Here is a 15,922-nt window from a genome sequence, read left to right on the forward strand (position 1 = left end):
CTATTGTATTGTTTTCCTTTATTTCTCTGCATTGTTCACTTAAGAAGGCTTTCTTATCTTTCTTTGCTAGTCTCTGGAATTCTGCATTCAGTTGGCTATATCTTTCCCTTTCTATTTGCCTTCTGCTTCTCTTCTTTTCTCAGCTATTTGTAAGGCCTCCTCAACAACCACTTTGACTTTTTGCATTTCTTTTTCTTGGGGATGGTTTCGATCACTACCTCTTGCACAATGTCCATAGTTCTTCAGGCACTCTGTTTACCAAGTCTAATTCCTTGAATCTATTCATTACCTCCACTGTATAATCATAAGGGATTTGACTTAGGTCATATCTGAATGGCCTAGGCTTTCCTGGTGGCTCAGACAGTAAAGAATCTGCCTACACTGCAGGAGATCCAGGTTTGATCCCTGGGTTGGGAAGACCCCCTGGAGAAGGGAATGGCAACCCACTCCAGTATTCTTTTTTTTTTTTTTTTTATCCCATATGTTTTGGGGGCTTCCCTGCTATCTCAGATGGTAAAGAATCTGCCTGCAATGCAGCAGATCTGGGTTTGATTCCCGGATCGGGAAGATCCCCTGAAAAAGCGAATGGCAACCCATTCCAGTATTCTTGCCTGGAGAATCCATGAACAGGAGAGCCTGGCGGGCTACAGTCCATGGTATCTTATGCCCATGAGGTCACACAGAGCTGGACATGACTGAACAACTAACACTTTCACATTCACTGAATTGCCTAGCGGTTGTCACTACTTTCTTCAATTCGAGCCTGAAGTTTGAAATAAGGAGCTGGTGATCTGAGCCACAGTCAGCTCCAGGGCTTGTTTTTGTTCACTGTGTAGAGCATCTCCATCTTCGGCTGCAAAGAATATAATCAATCTGATTTCAGTACGGACCATCTGGTGAAGCCCATGTGTAGAGTTGTCCACAGGCTTACTTCAATGGTTTATAGGAATAGATACTATGTCTAAACGGGATAGATACTATCTATAGATACTATACTAAAGATAGACATTATACTAAAGATACTATGTCTTCCCCCAACATAAAACAGATGGCATGTCAACTGCCCTCCAAGCAATATTAATTGGACATCATGCTAAATGAGAACAAGACTGCCTGAGCCCATACAGTGCTGCAGACAAGAAGCTAGAGTCTGGAGACAAGCTCTGTACAGCAACTCTATAGAGAACACAGACTGGCACTTATGGCAAAAGCCTGTGATTGACTCCCCGTGACAAAAAACAATTGGGATTCTGGACTGGAGAACTTCCATTTGAGAGGCAATCACTAGCCTGCTACTGCATGTTAGTCTAAATTGCCCCTATAAACTGAAAGACAAAATGATACTGAAACCCTATATAATCATGGTGTCTCGGGTGATCAGAAAAACACTCTAATGAGGAAGACAATGCACACAAGAGTTTATATAGAATCTTGTTAGGAGGAAAATACACGGAGGAGATACAACCAAGAGCTTTTTTTTCCCCAGAGAACTGACTCTGGAACTGAGTGAGGAGGTACCAGATTGTATTGTCACTTGGACAGCATAAATACTTCTCAACTGACAAGCATAGAGCTTTTTGGTTATGAGTGACAGATTCAAGGTGAATGGCCATTACTTTGATTGAAGCAGGTAAATACAAATGGGCTCAGTGGGCTGACTTGCATGCTGTTTTCTTAGCAGTGATGGAAGAACTAAACAATGGTTAAAATCCATGCGTATGTGTGTGCTAAGTCGCTTCAGTTGTGTTCAACTCTTTGTGGCCCCATGGACTATAGCCCAGCAGGCTTCTCTGTCCATGGATTCTCCTGACAAGAATACTGGAGTGGGTTGCTATGCCCTCCTCCAGGGGATCTCCTGACCCAAGGATCAAACCTGCAGCTCCTGTGCCTCCTGCATTGCAGGCAGATTCTTTACTGCTGAGCCACCTGGGAAACCCAAAAGTACATATGCTTAGGTTTTTACTGACTCATGCACAGTGGAAAACTGGACTACTAAAAGGATGTCTGTGTAAGGTGCAGCCATATGGAAATCCCTCTGGGAATCCACGGACCACATTAAATAGGACATGCTAACGCTCATCAGAAGAATCTGCTTTCAGGTTTGAGAGGTAACTGTGACCCCCAAGTGGACCTTTTGGTACACTCCCTTGAAGTGCCCACCTAGAGGACTTCAGCAATGCAGAGATGGGCTGAATCTATACATAATCTTCTTATAACCTCTGAGGCACAAATTGCCAACAAGAACCATTTTGTCTGCTAACAAGAGAGAGAGAGGCTGCAGATGGCTGTGGGAAGATTCCCCAGGGGGGAAGGCCCTGCTACACATAGCCAGCAAGTAGATTACACTGGATTAATGCCAGAAGCCCTGGTGGGAGGGCTGTAAATGGGTCCTACCAGGAATAGATGCTTCAGACTGGGTTTTGCAGTCTGAAGTAGATGCAAATGCTTAAAATACTAGGAGAGGAGTGGACCAGAAGATACTCTACCAATGTGGGCTGCCAAGTTACACATTTTCAGAGTATGGGACACACATGCTTCACTGCTCACAGTGTCCAACAGTGGGTAAAGAGATACCACATCAAATGGACATACGATGCTGTTTATCACCCTACAGTAATGGCTTAATTGAGAATTAGAACAGGTAGTTGAAACATGTGCTGTCTAAAAGGGTGAGACAGACAAAAGCATAAAGGGCTGACCTATATGCCTTTGCAAGTGTGTAATCACACTCAACTACTATACGGATACCTCTGTGCTTCCCAGGGCAATGCCCTGGGAGACATTTTCATACAACAGGATGACAGACTGAACTAAGCAGTAATAACAATGGGACCAGTAATATGCCAACATTGTCTTAACTGTTAGGATCCTTGTGCTATAAGGGATCACAGTCAAAGACCAGGGAATGGTCTGTGGTATAACAAAAATATTTGACTTTTGTCCCCAGTTGATGATAGTGACAATAATGATGATGATAATGATGACAGAGGAGGAGTGGGAGGGAGATGGGAGAGGAGAAATCACTTCAATTCAGTTCAGTCGCTCAGTCGTGCCCAACTCTTTGCACCCTCATGAACTGCAGCACGCCAGGCCTCCCTGTCCATTACCAACTCCCGGAGTTTACTCAAACTCATGTTCACTGAGTCAGTGATGCCATCCAACCATCTGAGTCAATTCTTTGCATCAGGTGGCCAAAGTATTGGAGTTTCAGCTTCAGTATCAGTCCTTCCAGTGAATAGTCAGGGAATACTGATTCCCTGAATTCAAAGGAAATATTCAAAGGAAATACCGATTTCCTTTAGGATTGACTGGTTGGCTCTCTCGGCTGTCCAAGGGACTCTCCAAGAGTCTTCTCCAACACCACAGTTCAAAAGCGTCAATTCTTCGGCACTCAGCTTTCTTTATAGTCCAACTCTCACATCCTACATGACTACTGGAAAAACCATAGCTTTGACTAGATTGGACCTTTGTTGGCAAAGTAACGTCTCTGCTTTTTAATATGCTGTCTAGCTTGGTCATAGCTTTTCTTCCAAGGAGCAAGCGTCTTTTAATTTCATGGCTGCAGTCACCATCTGCAGTGATTTTGGAGCCCAAAAAGATAAAGTCTCTCACTGTTTCCAATGTTTCCCCTTCTATTTGCCATGAAGTGATGGGACCAGATGCCATGATCATAGTTTTCTGAATGTTGAGTTTTAAGCCAGCTTTTTCACTCTCTTCTTTCACTTTCATCAAGAGGCTCTTTCGTTCTTTGCTTTCTGCCATAAGGGTGGTGTCATCTGCATATCTGAGGTTACTGATATAGAAAAACCTAAATAAACCATTAAAGATACTGCACTGGTACTTAACATCTTTCCAACAAGACCAAAAAGACTGACAGGTTCCCTCAAATAGTCATGGATCAAACAATGACAATCTTAAATGAATTCTTCATTTTATCTTCCAGAGCAAAATGGAATACTTTTCAACTCATTCTATGAAGCTAGAATAATCTTAATACCAAAAACCAGGTAAGATAGTACAAGAAATAAAAATAAGCCAAATCAATAAAATATATAGATGTAAAACTTCTAATCAAAATATTAGCAAGCCGTATGTGAAAACCATGATCAAGGCAGGTTTGTCTCAGGAATATAAGGGCGGAATGTACATTTTTCATCTTACTAAATGATTAAAGTGAGAAAAACAAGATCACCTTACTTGATGCAGAAAGAATACTCAATAATATACAACATGCATTCATGATTTTTAAAAACTTTGAACATGCTAGAGATAAATGAAAAGTCTTTAATTTGGTACAAGATATTTACCAGAAACACCACAGCAAATGTTAAGAGTGAAGCATTAAAAGGATTCTTTTTAACCTCAGGAAAAAGACAGGGATTCCTGTTACTATCAATTCCATTCTGCACAGTACTGAAAAGCCCAGTTAGGACTATAAGACAAGAAAAAAAGAGGTGACAAAGATAGAAAATTAAGAAATAAAACCATCATTATTTGTACCTTATCATTTACTTTGCTGTCATAAATCTTTACCTAGAGACACTAGAGAAAGCCCTTATAAATGGAGAGACATACCATTTTCATGAAGGGGAGGATAATACTCTAAATATGTTAATTGTCTCAAAACTAGATTCAATGAAACTTCAATAAAAAAGAGGTGGTGAAGAGAACTATCCTACAAGATTCTGAGACTTACTGTAAAGCTGTAGTAATTACAACAGTGTGATTTAGTACAGGGAACAAAAAACTGGCAGCATAAACTGACTGTCTAGAAATTCATACAGGAACTTCATATACAGAAACTTATACAAGACAGAGGTGGCACTGCAGATCAGAGTAAAGAAGAATGGTTTATCTAATAACTCGCATAAAATAACTAGCTACAGATATTTCTAAAATATTAAGTTTGATTTCTTACTCACAACATAAACAAAAATTGATTTCTTACAGACTAAGGCCTTACATGCTAAACGTAACTTTAAAACATTTAGGAAAAAATGTAGACCATTTTTATGAACTCAGAATAGAGATCAGATCAGATCAGATCAGTCGCTCAGACGTGTCCGACTCTTTGCAACCCCATGAATCGCAGCACGCCAGGCCTCCCTGTCCATCACCAACTCCCGGAGTTCACTCAGACTCACGTCCATGAGTCAGTGATGCCATCCAGCCATCTCATCCTCTGTCGTCCCCTTCTCCTCCTGCCCCCAACCCCTCCCAGCATCAGAGTCTTTTCCAATGAGTCAACTCTTTGCATGAGGTGGCCAAAGTACTGGAGTTTCAGCTTTAGCATCATTCCTTCCAAAGAAATCCCAGGGCTGATCTCCTTCAGAATGGACTGGTTGGATCTCCTTGCAGTCCAAGGGACTCTCAAGAGTCTTCTCCAACACCAGTTCAAAAGCATCAATTCTTCAGCGCTAGCTTTCTTCACAGTCCAACTCTCACACCCATACATGACCACAGGAAAAACCATAGCCTTGACTACACGGACCTTTGTTGGCAAAGTAATGTCTCTGCTTTTCAATATGCTATCTACTGCTAAGTCACTTCAGTCATGTCCGACTCTGTGCGACCGCAGAGATGGCAGCCCACCAGACTTCCCCGTCCCTGAGATTCTCCAGGCAAGAACACTGGAGTGGGTTGCCATTTCCTTCTCCAATGCATTAAAGTGAAAAGTGAAAGTGAAGTCGCTCAGTCGTGTCCGACTCTAGCGACCTCATGGACTGCAGCCTACCAGGCTCCTCCGTCCATGGGATTTTCCAGGCAAAAGTACTGGAGTGGGGTGCCATTGCCTTCTAGGTTGGTCATAAATTTCTTTCCAAGGAGTACTGCTACTGCTAAGTCGCTTCAGTCGTGTCCGACTCTGTGTGACCCCACAGACGGCAGCCCACCAGGCTCCCCCGTCCCTGGGATTCTCCAGGCAAGAACACTGGAGTGGGTTGCCATTTCCTTCTCCAATGCATAAAAGTGAAAAGTTAAAGTGAAATCACTCAGTCATGTCCGACTCTTAGTGACCCCATGGACTGCAGCCTACTAGGGTCCTCTATCCATGGGATTTTCCAGGCAAGAGTACTGGAGTGGGGTGCCATTGCCTTCTCCATCCAAGGAGTAAGCATCTTTTAATTTCAATTAAGAGTATCTTAATTCATCAAAAGATCCCTAAAAGAAAATTAGGAACACAAACTGGAAGGAGATATGTGCTAGTCATATAACTGACCAAGTTTCTTGAATATGTAATAAAAATTTATTAAGAAAAATTTCTTAATATTAAGTTTTCATTTACTACAAGGTAAAACTAATAGTATAAAGATACTGGCCTAAGCTGTTAAAATTCTAATGCTTTTTGGATACTGGTCAGGGGAATCAATTTTTTGCCATCAAAATATCAAGTCTGCTTTTATGATTTATCAGCTCCATAATAAATAAGCTATAAAGTTTAGTTGAGCCTAACTAGCAACCTGTGTTTAGAAGGCTCCCAACTTCTTCAAGAAAATTTCAAGCAGCTTCTACTTTCTGAAAATGTTAATTCATGCACAGCTTGCAAAGGGAGGAGAGGGAGAGGAGCACTCTGAAGGCTCACAGGCAGCCAGCGCAGCATGGGCTGTGAGTAACTGCTTATTTCCATTATGAAGAATCAAAGGATGTAAGCAAGGTCCAAAAGTGTCCTGAGACTTTAATTACTGGTACCAAAAGTTAGACCCTGCTGTTTAAATTCTTTTTATTCTTACACTGTTTCTTTGAAAAGATGATCAGACTCCAATCTTCCCACTGTCTTGCTCCAAGTATTTCTAGGCCTCAAAGAAAAGTACTCTTTTCTGATTCGGGGTTCTAAAAAAGAGTCTTTACCTCTTGGATTTCTTCTCCGCTTAAAATGTCTAGCCAGTTACCACTACAAAGTGACTGTGATTTACACACTCTTGAAACAACAGACTGGATAGATATATATGGGCTGTGGACAAGAATTTCAAATCAGTCTAGAAAGACATCTTCATCACTGAAATCCATCTATACTTTTATTCACTTTGGGTTTTCATAGTAATTGTTCAAGATTTGCAATGTTTTAAAACTGTATGACATCAGTGAACAAGAAATGATCAGATATTATTAAAAACCCTAAATACAGTCAGGAGAAATGAAAAATGGCACCAGAGTACAGATCAACCCAACAACTTTTAATTCATTCCTTTCTTTCTCTAATGGGAGAAGTGAAGTAAAGTGAAGTAAATGTTGCTCAGTCATGTCAGACTCTTTGCAACCCCATGAACTATACAGTCCAAAAAATTCTCCAGGCCAGAATACTGGGGTGGGTAGCCTTTCCCTTATCCAGGGGATCTTCCAAATCCAACAATCAAACCCAGGTCTCCCACATTGCAGGCGGATTCTTTACCAGCTGAGCCACCAGGGAAGCCCAAGAATACTGGAGAGGGTAGCCTGTTCCTTCTCTAGTGGATCTTCCCAACCCATGAATGGAACTGGGATCTCCTGCTGTTAAAATCTGCATTTACACAGATAATCTACAATTATTTAATATGGAACCTTTACAAAAGACCCTCAGAGGTGAGTTTATAATTTAAAAATAAATACTGAAACACAGGGACTTCTCCGGCGGTCCAGTAGTTAAGACTCCCAAGTTTCCACTGTAGGAGGCATGGGTTCAATCCTTAATCGGGGAACTAAGGTCCCATATGCTGGGCAGTGTGGCCAAAAAATAAAAAATAAAATAAAAATAAATAATGAGCTAGATAAGGAGAAGTTAAGTGCAGTGTCCAATACAGCTAACATGTGGGTAAGAATTATGGAGAAAGACAGATCCAAGCCCATTCTCAGCTCTACCACATTACTCAACAGCTACGTGATCTTGGGTAGGTTACTAAACTTCCCTGAGCATTAATTTCCCCCTTCATTAAAAGCATGAAAGTGTGAAAGTGTAGTTGCTCAGTAATGTCTGACTCTTTGCGACCCCACAAACTGTAGCCTACCAGGCTCCTCTGTCCATGGGATTTTCCAGGCAATAGTACTGAGTGCATTGCCATTTCCTTTTCCATTAAAAGCATGGGCAGTAATAACTCACTGTTGAGAGGATTAAGTGTTGGGAGAAAAATCAAAATGTACAAGGCATTTTAACCTAATTAAATTATAATTCCTAATACAAAGTGATTTCTGTGAATGATTAGAAAATTATAAGGTTTTTTTTGTATGACACTTAAAAAAAATATATATATATGTAGAATTCTACAATCTCAGGATTCACTCTTCTCAGCATCAAAGATCAAGTTACAAAAAAAAACCAAAAACCAACTAAACTCATTTGAGTACAAAAACATGCTAATAAATATTGTCTTCTTAGTTTGAAATTGAAATAAATGTGTAGATATTAATCAACTGTAACTTTTCAACAGACTCCATAAACTAAATGGAATAAGCTAATGAAGTAGACCAGAAAGACAGTGCAAAAGCACCAAGACATAAAGTGCTATTTAAAGTGAAGAGTGAATATGAAGGGTTTTTTTCTTTAAAAAGCATGACTTTCAGTATAAGAGAAAGTTTATTAAGTTCTCAACCCTGAAACAAATGCCTGGACTATTTAACAGTTAGTATTTTAAGTGCAGTAATATGTCAGAGACATTAAAAAGCAGAGACAATACTTTGCTGACAAAGGTCCATCTAGTCAAAGCTGTGGTTTTTCCAGTAGTCATGTAGGATGTGAGAGTTGGACTATAAAGAAAGCTGAGTGCTGAAGAATTGATGCTTTTGAACTGTGGTGTTGAAGAAGACTCTTGAGAGTCCCTTGGACTGCAAGGAGATCCAACCAGTCCATCCTAAAGGAAATCAGTCCTGAATATTCACTGGAAGGACTGATGCTCAAGCTGAAACTCCAATACTTTGGCCACCTGTTGTGAAGAACTGACTCATTGGAAAAGACTCTGATGCTGGGAAAGATTGAGGGCAGGAGGAGAAGGGGACAACAGAGGATGAGATAGCTGGATGGCATCACTGACTCGATCAACATGAGTTTGAGAAAGCTCCGGGAGTTGGTGATGGACAGGGAGGCCTGACGTGCTGCAGTCCATGGGGTCGCAAAGAGTCGGACATGACTAAGCAACTGAACTGAACTGAATATGTCAGATTCTCACAACTTAAGATGTGCATAATTTATAAAGGATTATGTAGGACTGATAAAACTGATAGTAATTACAACAATATTGGCTATCATTTAGTCAGCACAGACTTCTCACTTTGTCAGAATAAATCAGTGAGAGAGGAAGGAAAAAAACCTGTTATCTCCATAAAAATGAACTGATGGACACATAGGAAGATTATGTATCTTGTCCAAGGTTCAGTTAGCAAGTTACAGAACAGAGATTTGAACTCATGATTGTTTTCACTTCAAAAATCAATATTCTTCCAATACCAAATTGCTTCTCTAGGTAGAATAGGACATGGAACTAAATGATCGGGAAGATCTCTTGAAAATTTAGGATCTAAAATTCTTTTTACTAATAAGCTAATAAACCTGAAAGTATTAAGCTCCAAGCCTTTGCCCCTCCAAGCAACTCTCTAATCCTAATCCTTTCAGGGAAAAAAGGAAGACATTGAAAAGGAGAGAGAATTACTTAACATTAAATATTTTGGATACCAAACGGTGATCTTCAGGTAATGACCAGCACTAAGAAAGTAAGAGCACGAGGACAGGAAAGAATTTAAATTAGTCATTAGAGAAGAACTTCCTGACAACAAAAACTGAGACACTGGAACACGTTATCAGAGAACATGATGAGGATAAACTGAAGAAAATACAACCCCGTGAAGGGCTGTCAACACACAAACAGTGTCAACATACACACAAGATGGGGAAGTACAAATACAGCCTACTTGGCTCAGCCTCATTTATAATTTAAAATAGAAAAGAAAAAAAGGGAACTGGTAAAATAAGCTTGACAGCCACAGTCAGAAGACTGCACTACAGTTCTGCCAGTCTAAATACAAGTTAGCAAAATGCTAAACTAAATATTTGTGCCACATTTTTCGAAAAACCCATCAATGCATAGGTACTATTTTATATTTTCTGTCAATTCACTATCCAAAAAACACAGCATCTCTATCTCCTCTGCAAATTCAGGTTCAGACTGGAACCAGTGCTTTAGTCTAGGCTCAACATTAGTCATCGCAGATGCAGAGACCTAAAACCCAAACTCTGTTTGTTTTTAAAGTATGTTTTGGGAGAATTCTGAATGAAAAGCACCACAATGATAGCTTCCTTTGGGATTAAAAACAAAACACAAAAACTCCATATAACTTTGGTGGAACTGTTAGACCTAGGAGAATCGTGTCTGTTTCACATGCCTGTACCCCTTCTCTCACTCTATGAAATCACCCATAGGCAAAGATCCAAAGGTGATCACCTTAGAAAGCGTCAGAGTTAACAATCCTGTCTGTCCCTTTCCAGTGTCAGCTGAGTTTTGATGTGAACCTTTACTAATCTGTTAAAAAAAAAAAAAAAAAGAGAGCGAAGTCTACACAGTCTTGGTAGTAAGAGGATTCTCTCACTTTTATTATAAAGAGAAATATGCTTCTTTTACAATGAATATGTATTATCAGGAAAAAAGGGTTACTTCCTTAAAAAAATAAACATATGCAAATCAGCCAAGCTAATGCTTTTATATCTCTTCCCTTCTTTTTCTCTACAGCCACTGTCACCTAAAAGAGAAGTAACCTCTTGGCATCTGGTCCTACCTAAAACTCTCTCCTTTTACACAAGACAGAAAAGACTTCTGACCATCAATTATTTGGCTCTAATAATACACCCCAGTAGCTGAGAGCATAAGCAGTTGGTTTTGGGAGACCTAAACTTTAGGGCAGACCTACCTTGTGAATAGAGAAGGATCTGCATCTCCAGAAGAACACAGGTAAATACCTGCACCAGGTTCTCTAGGCCCAGGAGCTCGAAGACCTCTCGGAGAGGGTAATCGGAGAGGGGGAGTTCATTGAGCCCTGGCCTCTGGCAGATGACAGGTTCATAAACACCATAAAATTTCAGTGATCTCCCTGGAGGTGGAAGGGGCACCTCATAGAGAATATTATGGATGTAGCTCTCAAGAGGCAAAGGTGGTGGCTGCTGTGAGGTAACTGCCTTGTAAAGTTGGATGAGGAATTTCTTGCAGGCCTGCATGAAAGGCAGTGGTGTGATCAAACATATACTTTTTGAAACATACAGGGTGTCTCTGCTGATGTCATAGGAGTTGTATCGCTGGAGTTTCAAAAGGGAAGTTGTATCTCCCTCGTCAATACTGCTCGCCAGTGAATCCATGCTGCAGGAGGATGAAGCGTACACGCTGCTGTAATGCTCTGCATTGTGCATCTGGTAGAGTGTCTGCATTGCTGTGCAGATTTGCTTACTTGTAACTTCTTCATAAAAAGTGAGAACAAAACCGTAGGTACGAGAACCATCTTCCCGGGTAATTATAAATGAGTGGAACTGAGGGTCTTTGTTGTCAGTTTGTGTTCTGAAAGACAGCCCTTTAGGCATGCACAACTGTGGAGGAAGGAGAAGAAAAGCATCAGAAGGCAATATATGAACAAATTCAAAACAGAGAAAAATGGTTGTGAAGTTCTATCTGAGCTTACGACCTTCATTAAGTCATGTAACTTCTCTGAGCCTTAGTTTCTTTATCTATGACATCTATGGCATCAGTGACCTTAAGACAAAGACACTTTACAAATATTTAAGGACTATTTTTAAAGTCGATAATGTTTCAGAGGAATACAGAAACAGGTGAAGGTTCATTTGATAAATGGAAAAAAGTTAAAACACAGAAAATAAAACAAAAGTATAATTTTTGCTCTTTTGAACAATATGATACTTTGTCCTTAGAAAAAATAAATGTTAAAAACGGACTGATTTTTCTTTACTGAAGCAGAAGGGTAGAACCAAGACACTTCAGATTATTTCCAGCAGAGATTATGCCCCAGGTCTTGGGAACCACCCAGGATTGAGTCAAATTTGAGAATAAAATTACCTGAAGACTTAAAGATGCTATACTTAAGATAATTTATAAAGCATAAAAAATTAGAATTGAGTCTAAAACATTTTAAACAAGAAAAATTATAGAAAATTTGAAATGTACTAAGGAAAACAGAATTGTAATTCAACTATCCTAAAATCATGATTATTAATTTTTCTATTATTCCTTTCTACTTTTGTATTACAAAATGCTTTCTGCATAGAAATAATTTTACCATATGACTTTTTATTCTTTAATTTCAGATTTAATAATCCATCTGGTATAAAATCTAGAAGTTCTCCCAAATCCCCACATTATCAAAAAATTTAATTCCCTTAAGAGTTATGACTTTCATTCAAATTGTGAACAAACACTTATTAACTGCCTTTCTGAGCCAGGCCCTATGATAGTGATACAATGGTGAGAAATATAGTTTCTGCTCCCCTGGAGTTTCCCGTGCAATAAGGACAACAGACTATTAAAAATATATATAAACTATAAACTATGGGAAGTGCTGTGATAGGGTAAACATAGGCTGCTAGGAAAAACACACTAGGAGGACATAAATGAGAAAAGAGGGAGCCACCAGAAAAGGCACTTTCCTGGCGGATCAGTGATAAAAAAAATCCACCTCTCAGAGCAGGAGACACAGGTCCTATCCCTAGATCAGGAAGATCCCCTGGACAAGGAAATGGTAGCCCACTCCAGTATTCTTGCCTGGGAAATGTCATGGACAGAGGAGCACTGGTGGGCTACAGTCCATGGGGTTGCAGAAGAGTCGGACATGATTTCAGTTCAGTTCAGTTCAGTCGTGTCTGACTCCCCATGGACTGAGCACACCAGGCCTCTCTGTCTATCACCAACTCCCAGAGCTTGCACAAACTCATGTCCATCAAGTCAGTAATGCCATCCAATCATCTCATCCTCTGTTGTCCCCTTCTCCTCCTGCCTTCAATCCTTGCCAGCATCAGGGTCTTTTCAAATGAGTCAGTTCTTCGCGTCAGGTGGCCAAAGCTTGAGCATCAGTCCTTCCAATGAACATTCGGATGGACTGACTGGATCTCCCTGCAGTCCAAGGGACTCTTAAGAGTCTTCTCCAACACCACAGTTCTAAAGCATCAATTCTTCAGCACTCAGCTTTCTTTATAGTCCAACTCTCACATCACATTCACTGGAAAAACCACAGCTTTGACTAGATGGACCTTTGTCAGCAAATTAATGTCTTTGCTTTTTAATATGCTATCTAGGTTGGTCATAGCTTTTCTTCCAAGGAACAAGTATCTTTTAATTTCATGGCTGCAGTCACCAACCACAGTGATTCTGGAGCCCAAAAAGATAAAGTCTCTCACTGTTTCCATTGTTTCCCCATCTATTTACCATGAAGTGATGGGACCAGATGCAATGATCTTAGTTTTTTGAATGTTGAGTTTTAAGCCAGCTTTTTCACTCTCCTCTTTCACTTTCATCAAGAGGCTCTTTAGTTCCTCTCTGCTTTCTGCCATAAGGGTGATGTCATCTATATAGCTGAGGTTATTGATATTTCTCCTGGCAATCTTGATTCCAGCTTGTGCTTCATCCAGCCCAGCACTTTGCATGATGTACTCTGCATATGAGTTAAATAAGTAGGGTGACAATATACAGCCTTGACGTACTCCTTTCCCGATTTGGAACCAGTCTGTTGTTCCCTGTTCAGTTCTAACTATTGCTTCTTGACCTGCATGCAGATTTCTCAGGAGGTAGGTAAGGTGGTCCCAGGAGGTAGGTAAGGTGGACATGATGTAGTGACTAAAAATAACAAATGACCAGGGGAAAAAATGAAGGAAGCCCAAGTGGAGACCTGAGGATAAGTACAGGTGTTAATGAGATGAAATGAAGGCAGAGAGAGCATGGGCAAAAGCCCAGAAGACAGAACGTGAGGTTCACTGTGGGTGGGGAGCAGAATGAAAGGTGTGGGGAGGAGAGTGACTGCAGGAGATACTGAACCCCAAAGGGCCTTTGAGAGTCACAGCAGAAGTCTGAGGAGGGGGATGAGAAACCTCTGGAGGGTTTCCAGCAGCACAGGGACAGAAACAGAGTGCTGCTTAGCACATCAACCTTCCGGCTTGTGAGGGCGGGGGCTTCCCCAGAGGTTCTAAGCAGGCAGCAGAAATGCTCAGAGCCTCGGAGTCACCCTTGACTCCTTTCTTTCTCACTCACTCCATTACCCAATCCATCAAAAAAGACCAGTTCTACTTTCAAATATATATTCAGGAGCAGATTACTTCCATCATTACTCTTACTACTCTAATCTAAGCCATACTCTTCTCTCATCTGGATGACTCTTTAATATAATAGCCTGTTAACCCATCTCCTTGCTTTTGTCCTTGTCCTCAATAACCTGCTCTTCATAGAGCAGCCAAAGTGATTCTTAAAAAAATATGTTCGATCTTGCCACTATTCAAAACCCTCCAATGGTCTCTCATATTGTTAGAAGGTGAAATCACACTACAAGGCCCCTGTGAGGCCCTACATCACTCGGCCCTAGCAGCTCTTGCTCCACCCTCCACTGCTCTTCAGCTCACCTACTCTGCTGTGGGCCTTCAGACAATCCTAGTCCTCAGCCTTCAATCCACCCTAACTGACACCTGCTAGAACAGAGGAGGGCCACTCTGCCAAACCCTACCCAAACTGCAGATCTGTAAGCATAATGATGGCTTTGTTGTTTTAAAACAACAGGTCAAATCCAATCTGCCACATGCCTTGAAAATAAAATCTTATTGGTACACAATCGCACTCCCTTTAAGCACTGTCTAGCTGGTTTTGCACTACAACAAGAGCTGAATCACTGTGACAGAGACTGCACAGCCCACAACACTCAGCTATTTACTATCTGGCCCTTTGTGTGTGGGGCAAAAAAACAGCAAGTCTATGTTTTAAGTCACTTAATTAACACTGAGATGGTTTGTTATGCAGCTTACCCAAAACACTTCCTTACTTCCTGTAAGTCTCCATATAACTACCTTAAAAAGGCCTTAATTTATTTTTCCATAAAAAAATAGTGTTTTCGTCCCATAAATGCCATTAAAATGTCACTTATCCTCTAAAAAGCTTTTATTGAATGAAGCAGTTAAAGCCTTGCACCACAGTATATGTACATTGCATATGTATGACACACATCAGTAGTTTCTCTAATTTTGTTTCATCTCTAGACTGAAAAACTACCCAAGGACTGGTAATAGCTTTAACCATTCAAGAGTACCACACATGGAACAATGTAGTATTTGGGCCATAATAAATGGTGACTGATAAAGGTAAAAAGCAAAAACTGTGAAGCTCAGCATAAATATCTCAGTGAAAATGTATTTACATTTCACATCACTGAACATGAGAATTGGAAACAGCTATAGTAGCTTTACTCCTTGGAAGGAAAGTTATGACCAACCTAGAAAGCATATTCAAAAGCAGAGACATTACTTTGCCAACAAAGGTTCGTCTAGTCAAGGCTATGGTTTTTCCTGTGGTCATGTATGGATGTGAGAGTTGGACTGTGAAGAAGGCTGAGTGCCGAAGAATTGATGCTTTTGAACTGTGGTATTGGAGAAGACTCTTGAGAGTCCCTTGGACTGCAAGGAGATCCAACCAGTCCATTCTGAAGGAGATCAGCCCTGGGATTTCTTTGGAAGGAATGATGCTAAAGCTGAAACTCCAGTACTTTGGCCACCTCATGCGAAGAGTTGACTCAGTGGAAAAGACTCTGATGCTGGGAGGGGTTGGGGGCAGGAGGAGAAGGGGACGACAGAGGATGAGATGGCTGCATGGCATCACTGACTCGATGGACGTGAGTCTGGGTGAACTCCGGGAGCTGGTGATGGACAGGGAGGCCTGGCATGCTGCGATTCATGGGGTCGCAAAGAGTCGGACACGACTGAGCGACTGATCTG

At 40.8% G+C, this 15,922-nt stretch overlaps 1 protein-coding gene across 2 annotated transcripts in view; it reads right to left on the bottom strand.

The window, feature by feature from the left end:
• DENND5B (DENN domain containing 5B) overlaps positions 1-15,922 on the bottom strand; it is a 221,890-nt gene that overhangs the window by 96,645 nt on the left and 109,323 nt on the right. For both annotated transcript variants that reach the window (XM_055573205.1, XM_055573197.1), the window contains one exon: positions 10,867-11,533. In XM_055573205.1, the coding sequence (XP_055429180.1) occupies positions 10,867-11,533 (667 nt within the window). The remainder of the gene's footprint in view (positions 1-10,866; positions 11,534-15,922) is intronic.

This window comes from Bubalus kerabau, chromosome 1, assembly GCF_029407905.1.
Source record: "Bubalus kerabau isolate K-KA32 ecotype Philippines breed swamp buffalo chromosome 1, PCC_UOA_SB_1v2, whole genome shotgun sequence".
Taxonomy (NCBI): domain Eukaryota; kingdom Metazoa; phylum Chordata; class Mammalia; order Artiodactyla; family Bovidae; genus Bubalus; species Bubalus kerabau.